This window comes from Varanus komodoensis, unplaced genomic scaffold (assembly GCF_004798865.1).
Source record: "Varanus komodoensis strain SLA01 unplaced genomic scaffold, ASM479886v1 scaffold6_4, whole genome shotgun sequence".
NCBI classification, from domain to species: domain Eukaryota; kingdom Metazoa; phylum Chordata; class Lepidosauria; order Squamata; family Varanidae; genus Varanus; species Varanus komodoensis.
In genome coordinates this window covers 12,656,986-12,673,984 of record NW_025336347.1, presented here as the reverse complement: position 1 = coordinate 12,673,984, position 16,999 = coordinate 12,656,986, and the positions used below count along the sequence as shown (strand labels likewise).

Here is a 16,999-nt window from a genome sequence, read left to right as displayed (position 1 = left end):
TTTTAAAATCTAAGTAGATTTCTGAAATATAGAATTGCTAACTAAATGAATATGGCATTGGAAAAAATATAATTATACCTTAAATTCATTAGTAATTTCACAATTTGCTCCTTTCCATAATGGGAATAAAAAGCAATAAAATGTAAATAAGTCAGGAACTATTTTCATACCTTAAAACCTACCTGTTTTCATTTTCTTTCACATTTTTGGCCTAATCTTCTTACAACTTGAGCCCTAGTTCACACAGTGGTTCTTTTTATTAGCTTCAGTCAACATATTGTGAAATTCCTGGGGAGCTGGCCCAAGTTAAGCTAGTCTTGAGCCATTCACAAGAGGCTACAACTCAACATCTTTGACAAGTATGCTGAGTACTCTATAGAGCAAGAGCAGAGAAAGCACTTGCACCAGAGAGCAGCTGGCCCCTGCTTTCATATCATGTTGCTCACACAGGTGAAAAACCTCTTCGAATGCAAAAAGGGGCTTCAGGGTAACGTGCCATGTAGCTCCTAGTGCTGCCAATGAGGACCTGTTTGTACAACTACATATATAGGCCCTTGTTATGTATGATGCTGTGTTTAACAGTAGAAAATCCTGGCATGTTTTGAAGGCGTGCAATATCAACACAATCTTATTTGCATGAGTATGAAGCTCTACACACTCCTATTTCCAATGGATTCGAATGTACCTAAGACAAGACCCATGTCTTTAACTGAACACACACTTATTCATGCTCAAGCCCCAGTGAATGAAAATAACAAGAAACATCTCAGTGGACCTTATTTTAAACATACTTTTACCCTACTCCAACCCAAAGAACTTTTTTCAAAAGTTCAGCTCTGGATTGTTCAAAGGCAGAACATGCATTAAATGCTCTCTTGCCCTTAAGTAAACCAAAATGGCTGTGATAATTAAGTTTTCCTTCTTCTTCCAAAGGCAAATTTACTTAACGTACACCAACCAGAAAGCCTAAGAGCAGCTTTGCTGGTCCTTCATCCTTAAACTGAAGATTTGACCAAGTACATTGCTTCTGAGGATGACTAGGTGCATGCCCAGAAGCAGAACATGAAAGTAACAGCCTTTCCCTGGTACTTTGTCCCTTACCGACAAAACTGGTCCCTGTGAGTTTTGATGTTGTCTAACTTGGTGGCCATCACCACATCTTGTCATTGCAAATTCTGTAATTTAGAGGTGCCATGTGATTGGTAAATGCAGAAGATTTAGTCTACTTTGCATGTAACGACTTTGGGATCTAAAGAAAGACCTGATTTGCACCAACTGCCTATGTCCAGTTTTCTCCAGTTCTCCTTCCAAGTGCAGCTCTACACACAGCATCCCAAACCTCATCCCCTGATACTCCGTGGGTCTGCTTGGGGATGCAGTGTGCTGCAGAGGGAAAGAGGAAGTGAGAATGCACGTTGCAGAGGTGTCATCCACTAGCCCAAATGCTGGATCCAAGCCCTTGTATGCTGTTCTGAGCTCCCTGGAGAAAAAGTTGCATAGAAGTGTAAATTGATGTCAAACAAACGTCTTTACTATTACACAATTCTGCAGCAATTTAGGACAAATTCTTCTGCAGGGTGTGCCACTCCATACATTGTCTAGTTACATTATACTACATTAAGCTACATTTTGTTCTAGTTCCACTGTTTCAAGCTCTTTCCAGTAAAGCTGTAGTTGTGGAGAGAGATAGAGACAGCTGTACCTTCTTTTGCGAAGTGTGTGTGTAATCTATTCATAGTGCTGTGATGTGCCCAGAAGCCACTAAGGCTGTTATCACCAAGGAGAGCACAGGATGAGATTGGAAGGCCTAAGCATAATGCAATGTCACCACTTCTCAAGGACCAGTATGGAAGAAAGATGAGGAATAACCAAGAAAGACTCTTGGTCCTAAGAATTCCAATGTGGGCGAACTGAAATCTGAGGTGCAAATGAAGCTCTATGGTGACAGCTCCTCCACTGATCTCAGTCTGGGCTAGAGGAACCACCAGTCCATGCCTGGCCCGAGGGCTATCTGGGCAGAAGACAAGAATCTTACTCAGGCCTACCTGGAGATGGACTGAATCTGGGATCTTCTGCATACAGAGCCTATGCTCTGCCACTGAAATGTTGTCCTACCATTCAGTGCAGGGGTGGGCAACTTGGTGCCTTCCAGTTGTTTTAAACTGCAGGTGTCACAAGCCTTGATCACTGGCAGTAATAACTGGGGCCTACAGGAGTTTCAGTCCAATACTTCTGGAGAGCACTGCATTGCCTATCTCTGTTTTAAAGCAAATCATAAAAGACCTGTGCATGACAACTCAGAAAAAACCCATATTCTTCAGGAAGAACATAAATAGCTGAATACAGTTTGTTCAGTGGACAGACAGTGGTCATTGTAAGTGCTCTAATAGCAATTTACCTTGTACTGGCGCATCTCGAACTGCCTCCTGGTTGCTAGGAGCATGATTTGAAACAGCCAGTGGCACAAGAGGGGGGTGCTCTTCCGTCCATTCTGGGAAAAGAAAATAGAGGGGTGTTGCTTCTCGTTTGGATCATGAGGGCATCTATTATCAGAAGGGGACCCACATGCAGACCACAATTTGGCTGTTATTGACAGCCACCTTTCCTTGGCATGCTGTAAAGGAGTTGTCACAACAGACTCTGTGGACGTATCTCAGAGCAAAGACTTCTTAACTAGTCTTCAGCCAAGAGGAATTAGAAAAGGGGATCCCCAAACAAAATGCCTATCCCGATCAAGGTTTGACAGCAAACCTAAACAAGGGAGTGTTGAGAATGTGGGTAATGAAAGACATTGTCTGACTAGAGAATAAATACTAGAAGCAAATACAGGAGATGTTGTTAACAGCACCACTCTTGTAGGAGTACTCCAGGTTTCAGAGTACACTGAAACTAGTTCAATGTACCACCAGAGATTCTGATGTCTTTTATTGTAGTGCCACTTATTTTCTATTTTAGAAAATATATGGATAAGAATGAACATGCATGGAAGCAAAGCAGAGTGCCTACGTGATGCCTGATTAAGATATGATTCACCCATTAACCAAAACAGCAGAAAATGCATGAAATCAAGTTTTCTGCCTGCTTTATCCTGTTGGATGGAAAAGGTTGGCATTGCTGTTCCAGAGATCAGTACAGGTAGGAAGGACTGGGGATTGTGCATTACTTCCAAGGTGAGAAAGCGATTTTATAAGTTATTTCCAATATCTGTTGGCCCAAGTAGAATGGTAAGAAGCTCAATGATGAGGGACTATATTTGCTTTTCCTTCTTCCAGGTGCTCTGTATGGACGAGGAGTAGACACTCTAGTTGCCACCCCAGCTTCCACCCCATCCGGCTGTTCATCCATGTAAGCAACATTACTGTGAGATGCAGATAAGGATTGTGGTCTACTGTAGGAGCTATTCTTTTCCTGCTGCATCTTGGACTGCATTTGTAACCCATGTCTGTTGATTATACATTTATGCATTTATTATATTTATATCCTGTTTTTCCCAATGAACTCAAAGCAGCTTATATTGTTCTCTTCCTGGTGCTCTCAATATTATCCCCAACAAAAACCATGTAAAGGTAGGTTGAGCAGAGAGTCTGTGACTGGTTTGAAGTCACCCAGTTGGCTTCATGGCTGAGCAGGGACTACAACCCAGACCAGCTGAGTCCCAATCCTGCATTCTTAACCACTACACTACACTCGTTCTTAACCACTGCATGCATACATATTTACACATGTATACCTATATTTAGAGATCTATTAAATTTTGTATAATATATAGCCAAAGAGAAACATAACTCTTGATTCTTGTGGATGCTATGAGATTCCCAGGTTTCTTACTATCTATAATATAGACCCAATACTGAAATGTAGAATGCAGGCAGCTTAATTCCACGCTGCACTTCTCGTTATTAAATATGCTGAAAAATGAAAATGTCTAGGATTGAACATGGGACTTTCTGCATGCTAAGCATGTTCTACCACTAGATCCATTCCTCCCACATGCAGTGCTTGTGCATTATCCTTGTGTTCATTAAGGCCCACATACATTTCTTTCATCTGTATGCCACTTGGGCCTTTGAGCGCTAACAGTGAAACCCATGTGGAGAGATCTTGTGTTACACTCAAAATTGTTCTAACATTGTTCTTTAATCATTGTTCAAAATTATTCTTTTCCCCATTTTTAGGGTTCTCCTTGGAAGCATTCTCTGCTTTTCAGACAATGAAGATGCCTTGTACCTGTGAAACTGAAGAAGTTTCTCTCCCACTTAACAGATATTAAAGGGAGGACCATCTATTTTTACAGGCCATCTCCCTCCTTCTGTCTGCTAATGCTTGGCATTTTGCTCCTGGGTGCTGCTTTAATACTTAAAACTTATGTGTTTGTTTTACATACTTTTATATGTACAAGTATATTAAACAATCAGAAGTGCCCCCACCCCCATGAGGCTGCTCACAACTGCCATGTCTTTCAATATGAATCCTAACCCAGCAAACCAAGCACAGAAAGACAGCCTAGCCTGTGTGTGCTGTGGGAAGAACCCCTTAGAAAGGCTCTCTTGCTAGCTAACTCACAACTTGCAGGACTCACCATGGGGCCCCACCAGCATAACAGCTGCATGATGATTCTTGTCTGGGCTAGCTTCAGCACAGTAGGATAATTAGTAAGTTTCAATATATTTCTATTAAACCTATTGTTATCTGGCCTTGAGATCTGGGCCTTGACAGGAATGAAATGATTGGTCCATGTAAAACTTTGAGGTCGGTCATGCCATAGGTGCTTAGCAAGTACTTTAACCCTGAGGAATTTGCACAGTGGGGGACCAACCTTCTGGGGGTGCTTGTGGTTGTGGTGGTGGCTGTTGCTGCTGTTGCTGCTGCTCAAGCTGTTTCTTCCGTTTAGCTTCCATAACTGGATTCTCATATTGTGTTTTCCTGTTGATGTGGCTAAAACAGAACAATTGTTATGAATAAGGGAACACTTGGTACTGTTAGCAAAAAGATAAGGTAAAGGTTTCCCCGTGAAGTCACCCAGTCAAGTCCAGTCATGCCTGGCTCTAGGGGGCGGTGCTCATCTCCGTTTCCTAGCCGAGGGAGCCAGCATTTGTCTGCAGACAGTCTCCGAGGTCATGTGGCCGGCATGACTAAACACCAGTGTGCATGGAACGCTGTTACCTTCCCACCGAAGTGGTACCTTTTAATCTACTTGCATCTGCATGCTTTCGAACTGCAAGGTTGGCAGGAGCTGGAATGGGGGAACTCACCCCGTTGTGCAGGTTTGAACCGGTGACCTTTCGATCAACCAGCCCAGCAGCACAGCAGTTTAAACCACTGTACCACCTGCATCCCTAGCAAAAAAGATAGGCAGGCTCAAAATCCATCTGTCTCCCGCAAAAAGTGGGTGGATGGGGCATAAGTTGAATGCAAGCCCAATGGGACACAATGCTGCTTTGCTTTGTGCCAAGATGTTGATCTAAGGAAGAAGGAAAGCAAGCACAGTATCTTATCTGGTATTATATCTTAAAGAGGTTTGGGTGATGCTTTCAAATAAAGGGTAGTTTATCTGTGAAAAATGAGCTTAAGGCAGAAGGGATGCCCTGGGTTCATGCAAGGCAGATCTGTGCATCTTCTCTGGAGTAATCAGATTCTCAGATAAGCAGCCATTGTTTGGCTCACAGGAGTTACAAAGGGGGAGATAGCTCTAAGGTTTTTTTTTTATCAACATGCTGCATTATCATGACACATGCCGACTATTTCAATTGCTCCAGAATGAAACTTTTTAACAGCTGACTGCAGAGATGCTAAGAGAAACACCACATGCAAGACACAGATACAAATCCTGTGAACTAATTACACTAAGAGAAATCTCCCAGCATTAGTGCACTGTGCTTCCAAAATCATACCACAGAGGGCTGAAATTATTGTAAAAATATATGATGAAAATGTAAGAATGGAAATTCATCCCACAAGCATAAAGTTCAGCCTTGCTGCCATCACTAAGATCTTTTTTGCAAGGTATGTTTTCAACAAAACCCACAGATTAAAAATACCCCTAGTTCTCCCTGAGTGCATTTATAGCTCCATTGTTTTCAATGAGCCTCTGTCACGGTCAGACTAGCTCTACTCACATCACTACTCATTCATGCCTAGACCACCCACACAAGTGAAATGCAATTCAGCTCTGCCCAGCTTTGCCAGTGCTCAACTGAAAACAAGAGAACAGTGCAAACTCCTGAAGAGAGTTGATCTGTGGATGAGAACCTGGCTGGATAACAAAATCTAAGGTGTAATATGCAACCTTATAGCCTGATCATTTATAGTGACATGGTAGTACATAGTATCAGACAGTAGCTTCTTTGAACCAGAATAATGTCACAAGTTAAGATACTGTGTTTATAGCTACAGCCAACTATAGGATCCATATTTCCATGTTTACTACGTGCTTTGACACCATGTTACAGGGTAGAGACAAGGCTGCCATTACCTCACTAGAATTCTCCTAGCATTCTTTGAGATGTCAAGATTCAAAGGACAAGTTTTCAAGTTTCCTTACAGCTAGAAAGATGGGGCTTCAATCACATTCCCATATATGTACCCGTGCATTAGATACATCAAGTTTGCTTCTTGAATACAAACCTTGAGCTCAATGCAAAGTTTACCCTCATGTCCATCTGGTTTGCAGTCCTTGTTGCAGTTATAGAATATGTAAACAAAAAGCTATTATCAACAACAGTAAGACACTCACAGGGTCCAGCTATGAATTCTTTTGGCTTAGCTCACACAGAAACTCTTAAAATAAAGTTAGGGAAGGAGGTGAGGACCCCAGATTCAGTAATGCAACTTATCTCTATTGTTGCAATAAATGTAATGAAAGAGCTGACTGAGCTCTCCTTAGAGACTGGGTAGAAGGTTGCACCAGCTGCCTGTGTCCTGAGGCTTGCCATGTCACTGAAGGGTTTCAAAATGTTTCACTCTTAAGGATTCATAGACTATGACGAATCACTGTAGAAACTCTCCCTTTCATTCCAGCCTTTTGAGGGAGCAGGGAATGTTCTTCAGAGGTGTTCAGAAACACACCTTTGATGTTATACCCCATTTCCCATGTTGTACTGAAAATAAATATCAGTTACACCGCTAGTATAGAGATGCACACACAAGTAATTGGAAAGAAAGGTCCATTCTCATCTACCAGCAAAACAACACTATCCTTGTCATGACAATAAATGCAGAATCATTATTAGCTTGAAGCTTTTGCTTTTTATAGCTTCTTATATGAGATTGGCAAGCTTCTTATATTGAGATTGGCATCCAATTTTAGATTGGCAAGATGTTCCTGAATATATTAGAAATGTGTGTTGGTGTTCATGTGTGAAGCATGAAGTTCACTGTAGTGGCCCTACGAAGAGTTTTCTTGTACTTCAAGTCCGACCCGGTGATGTTAACCACACAAAGACTGCTCCAAACACTGCACAACAGCAACTTTCCTAACCCTTGTTGAATCACAATTTTTTTTACAGTGAATGGGTCTTGGACAAAATGTCAGAAGTCTTCCAGCTAAAGGTAGTCTAAATATTACATCCAAAAGAAGCAAACCAACAATGGCATCATGGGAGAGTTTTATCTTAGTTGTAAAGTTACATGGCACAGTTTTCCAAACTGGCTATAAAAATATTCTATGATGAGGAAGAATGATCCTCAGTAGAGGCAGGAAAAGGTGCTTGTGTGTTTGTGAACTTAAATTGCCACCATTATGGGCAATTTTAGGAGGTCATATGTAGTAGTCAAGACAACAACTGTGCTTGGGTACTTCTAAAAATAGTAGTGTGACAGTAAAAACACCCAGTTTGCCCTTATCAGATTTACTGCTGTTCTCATAATCCACATGTACACTAACACCTGACAGTATCAAGCCAGCTTGCAAGTTGGTGTTTGAGAGGGATGGATATGTGGAAGGCGCTCTGTGAAGAAGAGCCTAACTGTGGTTTAAAGGACAGGCAGACAGTGGGCCAGTTTAAATGATGCAGTTAACTCATGCAGCCTGGTTATTTAACCCATGATGAGTGGTGATCTGTGCTAGCTACATAAGACCACCATTTTGTACCCAGGATGATCTATGTTGTGCAAACCAGGGATTTAGTCAAGTTCAGAATTGTTTCACCTTCTATCTCAACCATGCCGTGGATTCATAAACTTGTTGGAAGTGATAATTTCATTATGCAACATCTTTTTCCCCCATTGAAAGCTTATACTAAAAGCATCAAATGTTCAGGCTATCAGAAGAGAAATGTAGCTAGTATGTGCAAAGCTAGCAACTGTGAAATATGGCTTTAGCTTGTGTAGCCAAAAGACTTTGCAACCTCTCAAAGTATTACATAAATAAACTGTCAAGCACAATAAAATATGAATAATCTTCATATAATTAGTCATGATTAAAACTAAGATTAAAATGGTGTAATGAAAAATCAGCCTGAGTTATAATTGCTATGCATATTAACCAATCCAGTTTAATTAACAGAAATGGTTAAAATGCAAATATAATTTCTTAGCTGCTATGGTAAACAATGCCACCATGTAGGTTGTATGAAACTGAAAAGTTCAAACATGATATCATATGCTGTTTCATCCACATAGTTAGCCACAGTATGTAACAAAATTTTTCCCCTTCTTCGACTGACACAATAATAGGCAAGATACAAAAAAGTGAATTATACTGTCAGTTTTGTTGCATCCCAAAACACATTTTCCTTGCATTGGAATAGTTGCATCTCCTTCAAGATATGATAGCAATCCTTTAAACTGAATTACTGTGCAAAAAGTAAGACTGTGTGAATCCACCCAAGTCTCTTTGTGTCTAGACATGTGTAATTAATGCAAAGTGTCTCAGCTGAACAGGCACAGAAGTCAAATAATCACATAAGAGTGTGTGTAGATATGCACAGGCACTGCTGCAGTCTTAGCAATTAACTGTGGCCTGAGAACAGAACCTTGCAACTATTCTGAATTAAAAAGTCTGCATATCTGTACATAACTGACAAAGATGTAGTAAAGTCCCCCTCCCTGGTATGCTTAAAAGTTAGCAAACTGTATAAGTAAAAGAACAACAGTTTGTGACAGAAACCTGGTTTATATGCTCACTAGTTTCCTAACACAGATTAAGACTTGAGCATGCGCAGGTTTATTTGCTGATTTCCCCTTCCCAAAAAAGGCCCTCATGCTATGCTGACAAGCACTCCAGAAGAACTTCCAAATTCTGTAGCTGCTTTTTGGGAGACAAACAGGGCTGTAGCAGCAAAGGGAAGAACTACAAGGCCCTGGTCTATGCTGAATCGCATACAGCTTAGCCACAGTTTCCATTATATGCAGTGTTGCCCCTCAAGCTATTTTCTCATTGTGGTCCCCAAAATATAGATGAGGCCTTTCAGCATAACATTTAATAGACCCCCAAACTGATAAATATTTATCTGCTAGCCTTAGCAAATAACTGTCAAATATGTATTATATAGTTCTGGTTCCCAAAACAGAGGGCCTGTGTTAAAACCAACCAATCAACCCTACAAAAAGTTCCTTATCCCTACTTTAGAAATGCCCCAGATCAGAGAGATATTGTATGTCACATCTGTTCCCATAAATTATTACAAAATGTTCACAATGATTGGTTTTGTACGAGTCCTTTGGACTGCATTATAAAATTGGAAATGATACAAATGAATTAAAAATAATTGTTATGCAATTCAACTAATATAAAAACGATTCCATCTACAGGAATGCTAGTTCCTTTCAGATCACACCCTGTAAATCTTTTGCTCCTGCTTTTCATTCTGAGACTATTTCTGAAATGAAGGTTTTTTTTTAAGGAACCCACTGATGACTGCACACCCTTTTTGTGTCACAACAATTCTTTCAAACTCTCTTTATTTCCAGCACACAGCTTAAGCGAGAACACTGTGTCTCAAGTGCCTTTCATGCAGAGAATGGCATCCCCTTCTTGCAGGAAGAAAATGGTGATTTGTCCCACAGTGATCACTAGGGGGAGAAGGAGAGCAATGCATCTCATACCCTCCTTCCTCACTCCAGCCATCAGAGCATTCGGAAAAGCAAGTTTACAAGCTCATGTTGCCAGCTGCAGCACACACCGCACCGCAGCAGACTCCTGAGAAAGCAGCCAAGGCAGCTTGTTCCCCAGCGACAAATGTGCACTTCAAACGGATGGCTGCAGTGGATGGATGCTGCTCATCCAGGGCAAGTCCTGTGACACAAACAATCCCATACACTGGCAAGTGTACTTACTCTACATAGTAGACACCATATACAGGATCTTCAATCTTTTCCCAACCAGCAGGTAGTTCTAGAAACAAATGAACAGTACTTCTTTAAAACATTTTTACTTTTGCTTTCAGGTTTATCCTGCTCCCTCCCCAACCTTTCCATATAACAATTTCCATAAAACTTCCTGCAGTGTTCTTTAATAAAAACCATATAGAAAAGGGAAATTACAGTGATTTCCCTTTCTTGGAGGAAAAACATGTAACTAAAAATGCACAATTTCTTTCTGATGCATAATCGATTCATTCAAAGGAATAATACACTCGTAGGGCTGCTTCTTCATCTATCCCCACACAGACACCCTCCAAGTGGGTTGGACAATAGCTCTCATCATCCCCAGTCAGTACAACCCAGGTTGGGAAAGGGAGAGCTATGCTTTCTTAGGTCACTCTAGCACAATTTGCTATTGAGATTAATGTTGAGGAGCACAGAATCTCTCATTCATCCACAGAAGAGTCTCTGAGAGTGCTTTAAAGATGAACAGCCATAAAGCAGGACAAACATCCATGGTCCATAGCCTACTTGATCACTATCCTAGGGCAGATGTGGGCAGCTTGTAGCCCTCTAAACGGTGTCAGACCAGAACTCGCATCATACTTCACCATTTCCATTGCTGGTTAGGGATGGTGAGAGTCCATCAACATCTAGAGGCTCGGAGGTTGTCCACCTCTGACCTAGGAACATTCGTGCAGCTCTTATTAGTTTCCAAGAGAATCCTCTCAAATACTGATGCTTCTGTTAATGAAAATGTATTTGGGCATTTAAGAGTAAATTGAGGGTCCACTAGGTTCCCATCTTTGCAGGCTTTTAAAATGCCTTGAAAAAAAAAAAACTTGCTACTTTATTCTGGCCTATCCCTGCCTATGTCTTACCAGACTAGTTGCAGCGGCAGTTGCACAGTTTCATTTTGTGCCTGTGTTTGTTCCTTTTGAGATTATTTCCCTGGTTTTTACCTTTTCTATTACCATATCAAGTTCAAGAGCACGAGTTCTATTGATGTATGCTATCTTGGAAGGGATCTCCCCCAAAAAGGTGACCAAGAAAAAAAATGAGAGAGAATTTTGATTCAGAAAGTAACAACCCAGAGATAGGGAACAAATAAAAAATTAGCTCCATATTCATCATCTATGTCAAATTTCAGTGGCTCATTCAAATTCTTTTATTACTTGTGCATAATATTTAGCTACGTGTCCAGTTGCTGGAGACCAAATCATGTCACGGAAGTTAAATGCAAATAAAACAGGCAAACTGGCCAAGGCCTGACTTACAGTGTCCCTTCTCTATCTAGGCAATTCATATTTCTCTTACAACTTAAATGAATCAGAATTCTGGAGCTGACAGCGCAAGTCTCTGTGCACGTACAGTCATTTTATCATGTTACAAAACTTGTCACAGAATCATCATCCCTTAATCACACCATACAGTAATTTTCAGTTTTAAAACAAGTGCAGGGGGAGAAAGTGCAGCAATGAAAGACAGAAGATTGCTCAGGAAAAGCTAAGAGCTTCATGTCTGCAGGTTTGCTAACTGGAGGCGTAAATACTTCTGTAAGCATAATTAGTCAATGAAGAAATATCATTTGAGCATACATTTGAGTTTGCTGCTGCTTCTTTTTTAAAGTCTCTTTGTTTTCTCATGTTCTTTCAATGAAAAATGAGTTAAACATGAAGCATGACTTTTACTCAAATGAGTCTCTACTTTTTAAAAGCAAACCGCAGCTGGATTTTACCCACTTCACTTGGAGACACTGAAATCCATATTCTGGGATAGCAGGTCCATAACAGCAGCACAGGGTATGCATCCCGGACACACACCTGAGTCTCTCCATACGCTTGCCTGAGTAACCTCTGCATGCACTTATCTCTCATTTGCTTTCTGAGTACATTGTGGGCTGCATAATCTGCATGACAAGATAAATTCTAGATGCCCAAAGACACACTGAAAGAGTCCCTGAAACGTATCAAGTCACACTGAAGGACAACCCCCAAAATGTGACTTGTTTGCCCCAGGGCCTGTGATGTACAAGCAGGATGGGAAAATGGGGGCCACCCATCATTTCAGCCTGTGAATGAATACGCTGAAGCAATGGGAACTTTCACAGATGTACAGATATATAGATCTAATATGGGGCAGCTTTCAATCACACCATTCCAACCTCAATTATGATGCATTACAGTCCAAGCAGAGTTCTGCCATGTTACTTTTCCTGAGAATGAAAGAAGAGCCATGTCGGCCTATCTAGTCTGGTGGTCTGTTCTCCCAGTGCCCAACCTGATGTTCATGTGATGCCTACAGGAAACTCACAGGCAGCACCCTCACCCTCCATTTTCCCCAGCAACTGACATTCAGAGATTATAGTGCTTTTGATGCTGGAGGATAATATACAGCCGTTGTGACAGGAACTCACTGATACCAAGCTTGTACTGATTAATTTAGAAGGTTCCCCTATTTTATTGCAGTACATGCATTTTATTCATTTTGTTTCAGTTTTAGTGCTGTTTGGAAATGTTGCAAACCTTGTTTTTATGGTTTTATTGTAGATCTCATAGATCACTCATGGAATTGAGAGGCAATTCAGAAAAATATTAAATAACTATTATACTCCTGCAGTGTACAAATGAAACAATGTGGGAATTGTCTTAAGGTGACAACAAAAAGGAATGTTCATTTCCTCACTATGAAATACACATTATTTCATGGTGGAATCTTAGGTGTGTTTACTCAGAAGGAAGTGTAATTGAGTTCAATGAGTCTTACTTCCAGGTATGTGTGTATAGGATTGTAGCCTAAATTAATGATATCTATTTTGTAGTTTATAAAATCAAACAGTTGCACATTAATCAATATGATGTAGCTCTCTAGTTATGCAGGCTCCAACTATAGTGCCATAAGGACACAAACAGCTCCAGACTGGAAATGAACGAAAGCCTCATAAACACACATGGGCTAATTACTCAAAGTTTATATTTGCAATCCAGAACTGGCTAAAAATCAAGAAATATTATTTAACGAGTTTTGCTCCACATGTTCCTTGTTTGCAAATAAAAGGCAGGTTTCCCTCCACCCACATATTTTCAGGCTACCCATTTGAAATATTGTTGGATTCCTTGAGATACAAAGAAAGGAAATGCAAGCCAGTGCTAATTGGGAAAAGGGAGGTTGAAGAGGGCTGTAAGAAAACTCTTGGCAAAAATGATAAGTTGGTCTTTTCTCCAGCTGTACACAAATGAGGGTTTTCTGAAAGAATGGGCTTGCATAAAGCAAGACAAAGCAAGACAAAAAAGCTTTCAAAATGGGATAATGTTGGAAGACTCTTTTATTCTGCACCCCTTTAACTAAGAAAACCTACCAATAATTTTTTCCTTCCTTTGAGTTATTTGTCAACTCTAAGCCTGAAAGGAAAAATATTCATTTGTCTGAAGTGCTTCCAAACATACATGTATCTTTTGTGCAATATCCAAATGTCCAGTGCATGACCAAAGCAGAGAAGATGGAGTGGATCCATGTTTAACACCCTTGTTCCCTTTTAAAATGAGCCAAATAAAACGTCAGTAAAGTTTACTTGCAGAAATAGTTCCTCGATCCTCTCTGTCTTTCTCTTTGACATTTTGCTTGGGGAAATTATGACAATCTAAATTCTGTTAAACTCCAAAATAATCATCAATTGTTAAAACCAGTATTGACTATCCACCAAAGCAAAAAGTCACTACTCAAAATAAAGTTGATGCCTTTTTTTGTGAGTGAAGAGCACATACAGTAACCTCAACATAATTTCAACACGCTTGTGACAGTTACCATTATGCATTTTTTGAGATCTAAACGTAGTAAAAAGATGCAAGGATAAGCAGCTCACCCTGTTAACAGGGCATAGATTTCTTAGGGAAGGCAATGGTGTTGTCTTGTACTAATACCTTTCATACAGATTAACCTAGACATGCTTCTAAGTTATTAACAGTATTCTAGATTATCCTCATATTGGACGAACTAAGAGCTACTTGACCTCATGCATAATGAGCTTACTGGCCATATGCATTCCAGACACTTTGGGAGACTATAGATATCATCATCAGGCAATTCAGTCAGGTGGAGTGGTTAGAGTGTTAGACTGAACTTGGTAAACTGAGGTTCTAGTCTTCACTTGTCCATGAAGATGACTGGCTGACTTTGGACCAGCCACTGATTCTCCTCCTTAACTACTTTATAAGATTCTTGTGAGGATAACATGGAGAGGAGGAAAAACTTGTGCATCACTGTGGGTCTCTTGCAAAAGATGGGATATAAATGTATTGTAATAATAATGATTATTTGTTTACAAAATTTACAAATGGCTCCATACATGAAGATGAAGATTTCAGGACAGTGTCCAATAAAATACAAAGGAGATAAAAGAATAAAACAGTATGTTAAAAACAAAACCAATTAACTTCTGGCTGGTTGGTTCAGGAAGACTTCCTGAAATAAAAATGTTTCCATGCAGCACCATAAACAACATATATTGGTGCTCACCTGACCTTCAGAGAAAGGAGTTGCTTCATTGAAGACCCTTCTCTGGGCAGGTCCAACTAGGTCAAGCTCCATATGGAACCACCAGGGACATGTCAACTTTATAAACCATGAAGACAAAAACCTATTTGGATCTCTCCCAACAGTCATTAACAAAATGGTCCTGTTACAGCACTTCAATATTTTACCTAAAGTGTTTGAAAACATAGTATTTAACTCTGCAAACATCAGTGTACATAAAGTAAGGAGACTTGTGGATTAAGTTTGGATGCATAATGTCTTATAAAATAGAATACCTTATAAATATCAAAATCAAACAGAATACCAAAAGGTGTTATGTGAGAAAGTCATTCTCTCAAAAGAAATATAGTATGCCATTTTGAAATATATTAACCACAAGCTCCTAGGGAGCTGTGTGGCTAATGGGGCAGCTTAGAAATCTAATAATAACTAAAAGTGTTTGTTACTATGGATAAATTTTATTTTCTTGTGCCGGTCCATGGTAAAACTATATCCCTATTTTGTTTTTCCTACCTTTGCTTTTTAGTGATAACTTGACATGTTGTTGGTGAAAGTTCTTAATGTTCGCTCAATTCTTCAGAGCTGAGCTCCTTCCTCAAAATTGCAGAAGTTCATTCTCTGGATGCAAGTGGGTGTGTCATGTCTTTTGTACACTATTAGAGTGCTACCATGTATGTACCACTATTTATATACACGAACCCTACCTGTTCACTCTCAGCAGCTGTTGTTCAAAATATGTTGGACAACATTTTTAAACTACGCTTGAAGCAGGTACAGCAACAGAGGACAAACTATTGCAGTGTGAATGAATGCAAGTGTATAGCCAAAAAACAAAAAGAAAAAGAAAGGACCTTCAAAAATGTGTAATAGCAGAAAGAATGGGGCTTGGGATGGGGCTGATGGCATGTGAATGCATATGTTAACAAACATATCCCTACTGTTCTCTTTGACATGTTGGAGAGTATGTATGAGGTAACATTTGGCAATTTAGCCAACTTTTAAATAACTGCCTTCCTACATTAGATACAGCAGCAAATGTCTAAAATCCTCCCCTGGCCACATATTTCCAAATAAAATAGAACATATATGGTTAATCAAAAATGCTCTTGACTGCATCAACTGATTATACCTTCTGTTTAAACGAAATGAATCTGCCAGAAGTGATAAGACACAATTGGCCAATAATTGAGCTGAACCATTCTGGCATTACCTGGAACACATGGCATCAGAAGCTCACCAGGCAAAGGTTTATTCTAGTTCAGGAGTATGCTGAAATCAATTTCCAGGTGTTTGGAGCTTCAACTTCTAGCATTCCTGACCAGTGGCCATGATGCTATGGGCTTCTGGGAGCTGGAAGAGATCTTCCTTCTGTTTGCCTCTGTTTCAGCAAGCCCTAGGAATGTTGGTTCTGCTCCTCGCTGAACTCTGGAGTCCGGCCTAGATTCAGACTATCCACTGAATACTGACACCCACTGAATTCTGTCTCTTTCCAGCACAACATGTATCACATGGCACCATAATAAAGAGGAAAGGAAGTCATGCCAGAAGTATACGGACCCTAATATTCCACACCAAACTCAGGTTCACAAATCAAGCACCTAGTTCTATATAAACCCTGGCCACATGCTAGCAGGGCCTACCTAGTGGTTCCTGAAGCAACTGGAAATGAACAAAAACACTTGCTTCCAGAAGGCTGCAGACAGGCAGAACTTGCAGAGGGGAGCTTGTCCTGTTGACCTGCTCCATTCCAGAAACAAGTGTTTCCACTCCTTTCCAGGGTTCCTCTAGGATGTGCTAGTTCCTCTTCCACTAGCTGTAGATCCTGCAAGTGCAATGGAAGCAGCAGTATTTGATATTGCCCTGAATATGGAAACATTGGTACTTAGCACTAAAGGCCAACCTATGTACAAGTCATCTATTGTCCTGTAGCTATACCCTTCGAGCAAAGACTTTCCAATGATGTTATATGGAAAAAGGGCTGAAGACTCCAGGACAATGGCCCTGCTTGAAAATGTTGCACTGGTGCAAAAAGCTACACTCAGTGCAGAAACTCAGCAACATTTTGCTAGTGCATTAGATCATGCTTGAAATTAAAAAGGGAAAATGACACAAAGAAAAATATGCTAAGCAGTTAGCAGTCCAACCAATGGAGCAAAAATGAGAG

General features: G+C 40.3%; 1 protein-coding gene across 26 annotated transcripts in view; it reads right to left on the bottom strand.

The window, feature by feature from the left end:
- The window catches only part of MAGI1 (membrane associated guanylate kinase, WW and PDZ domain containing 1), a 522,735-nt gene that overhangs the window by 91,985 nt on the left and 413,751 nt on the right, over positions 1–16,999 (bottom strand). For all 26 annotated transcript variants that reach the window (XM_044452072.1, XM_044452077.1, XM_044452084.1 and 23 more), the window contains 3 exons: positions 10,276–10,333; positions 4,817–4,935; positions 2,399–2,491 (listed from right to left, as the gene is read on the bottom strand). In XM_044452072.1, coding sequence (XP_044308007.1) covers positions 2,399–2,491; positions 4,817–4,935; positions 10,276–10,333 — 270 coding nt within the window. The remainder of the gene's footprint in view (positions 1–2,398; positions 2,492–4,816; positions 4,936–10,275; positions 10,334–16,999) is intronic.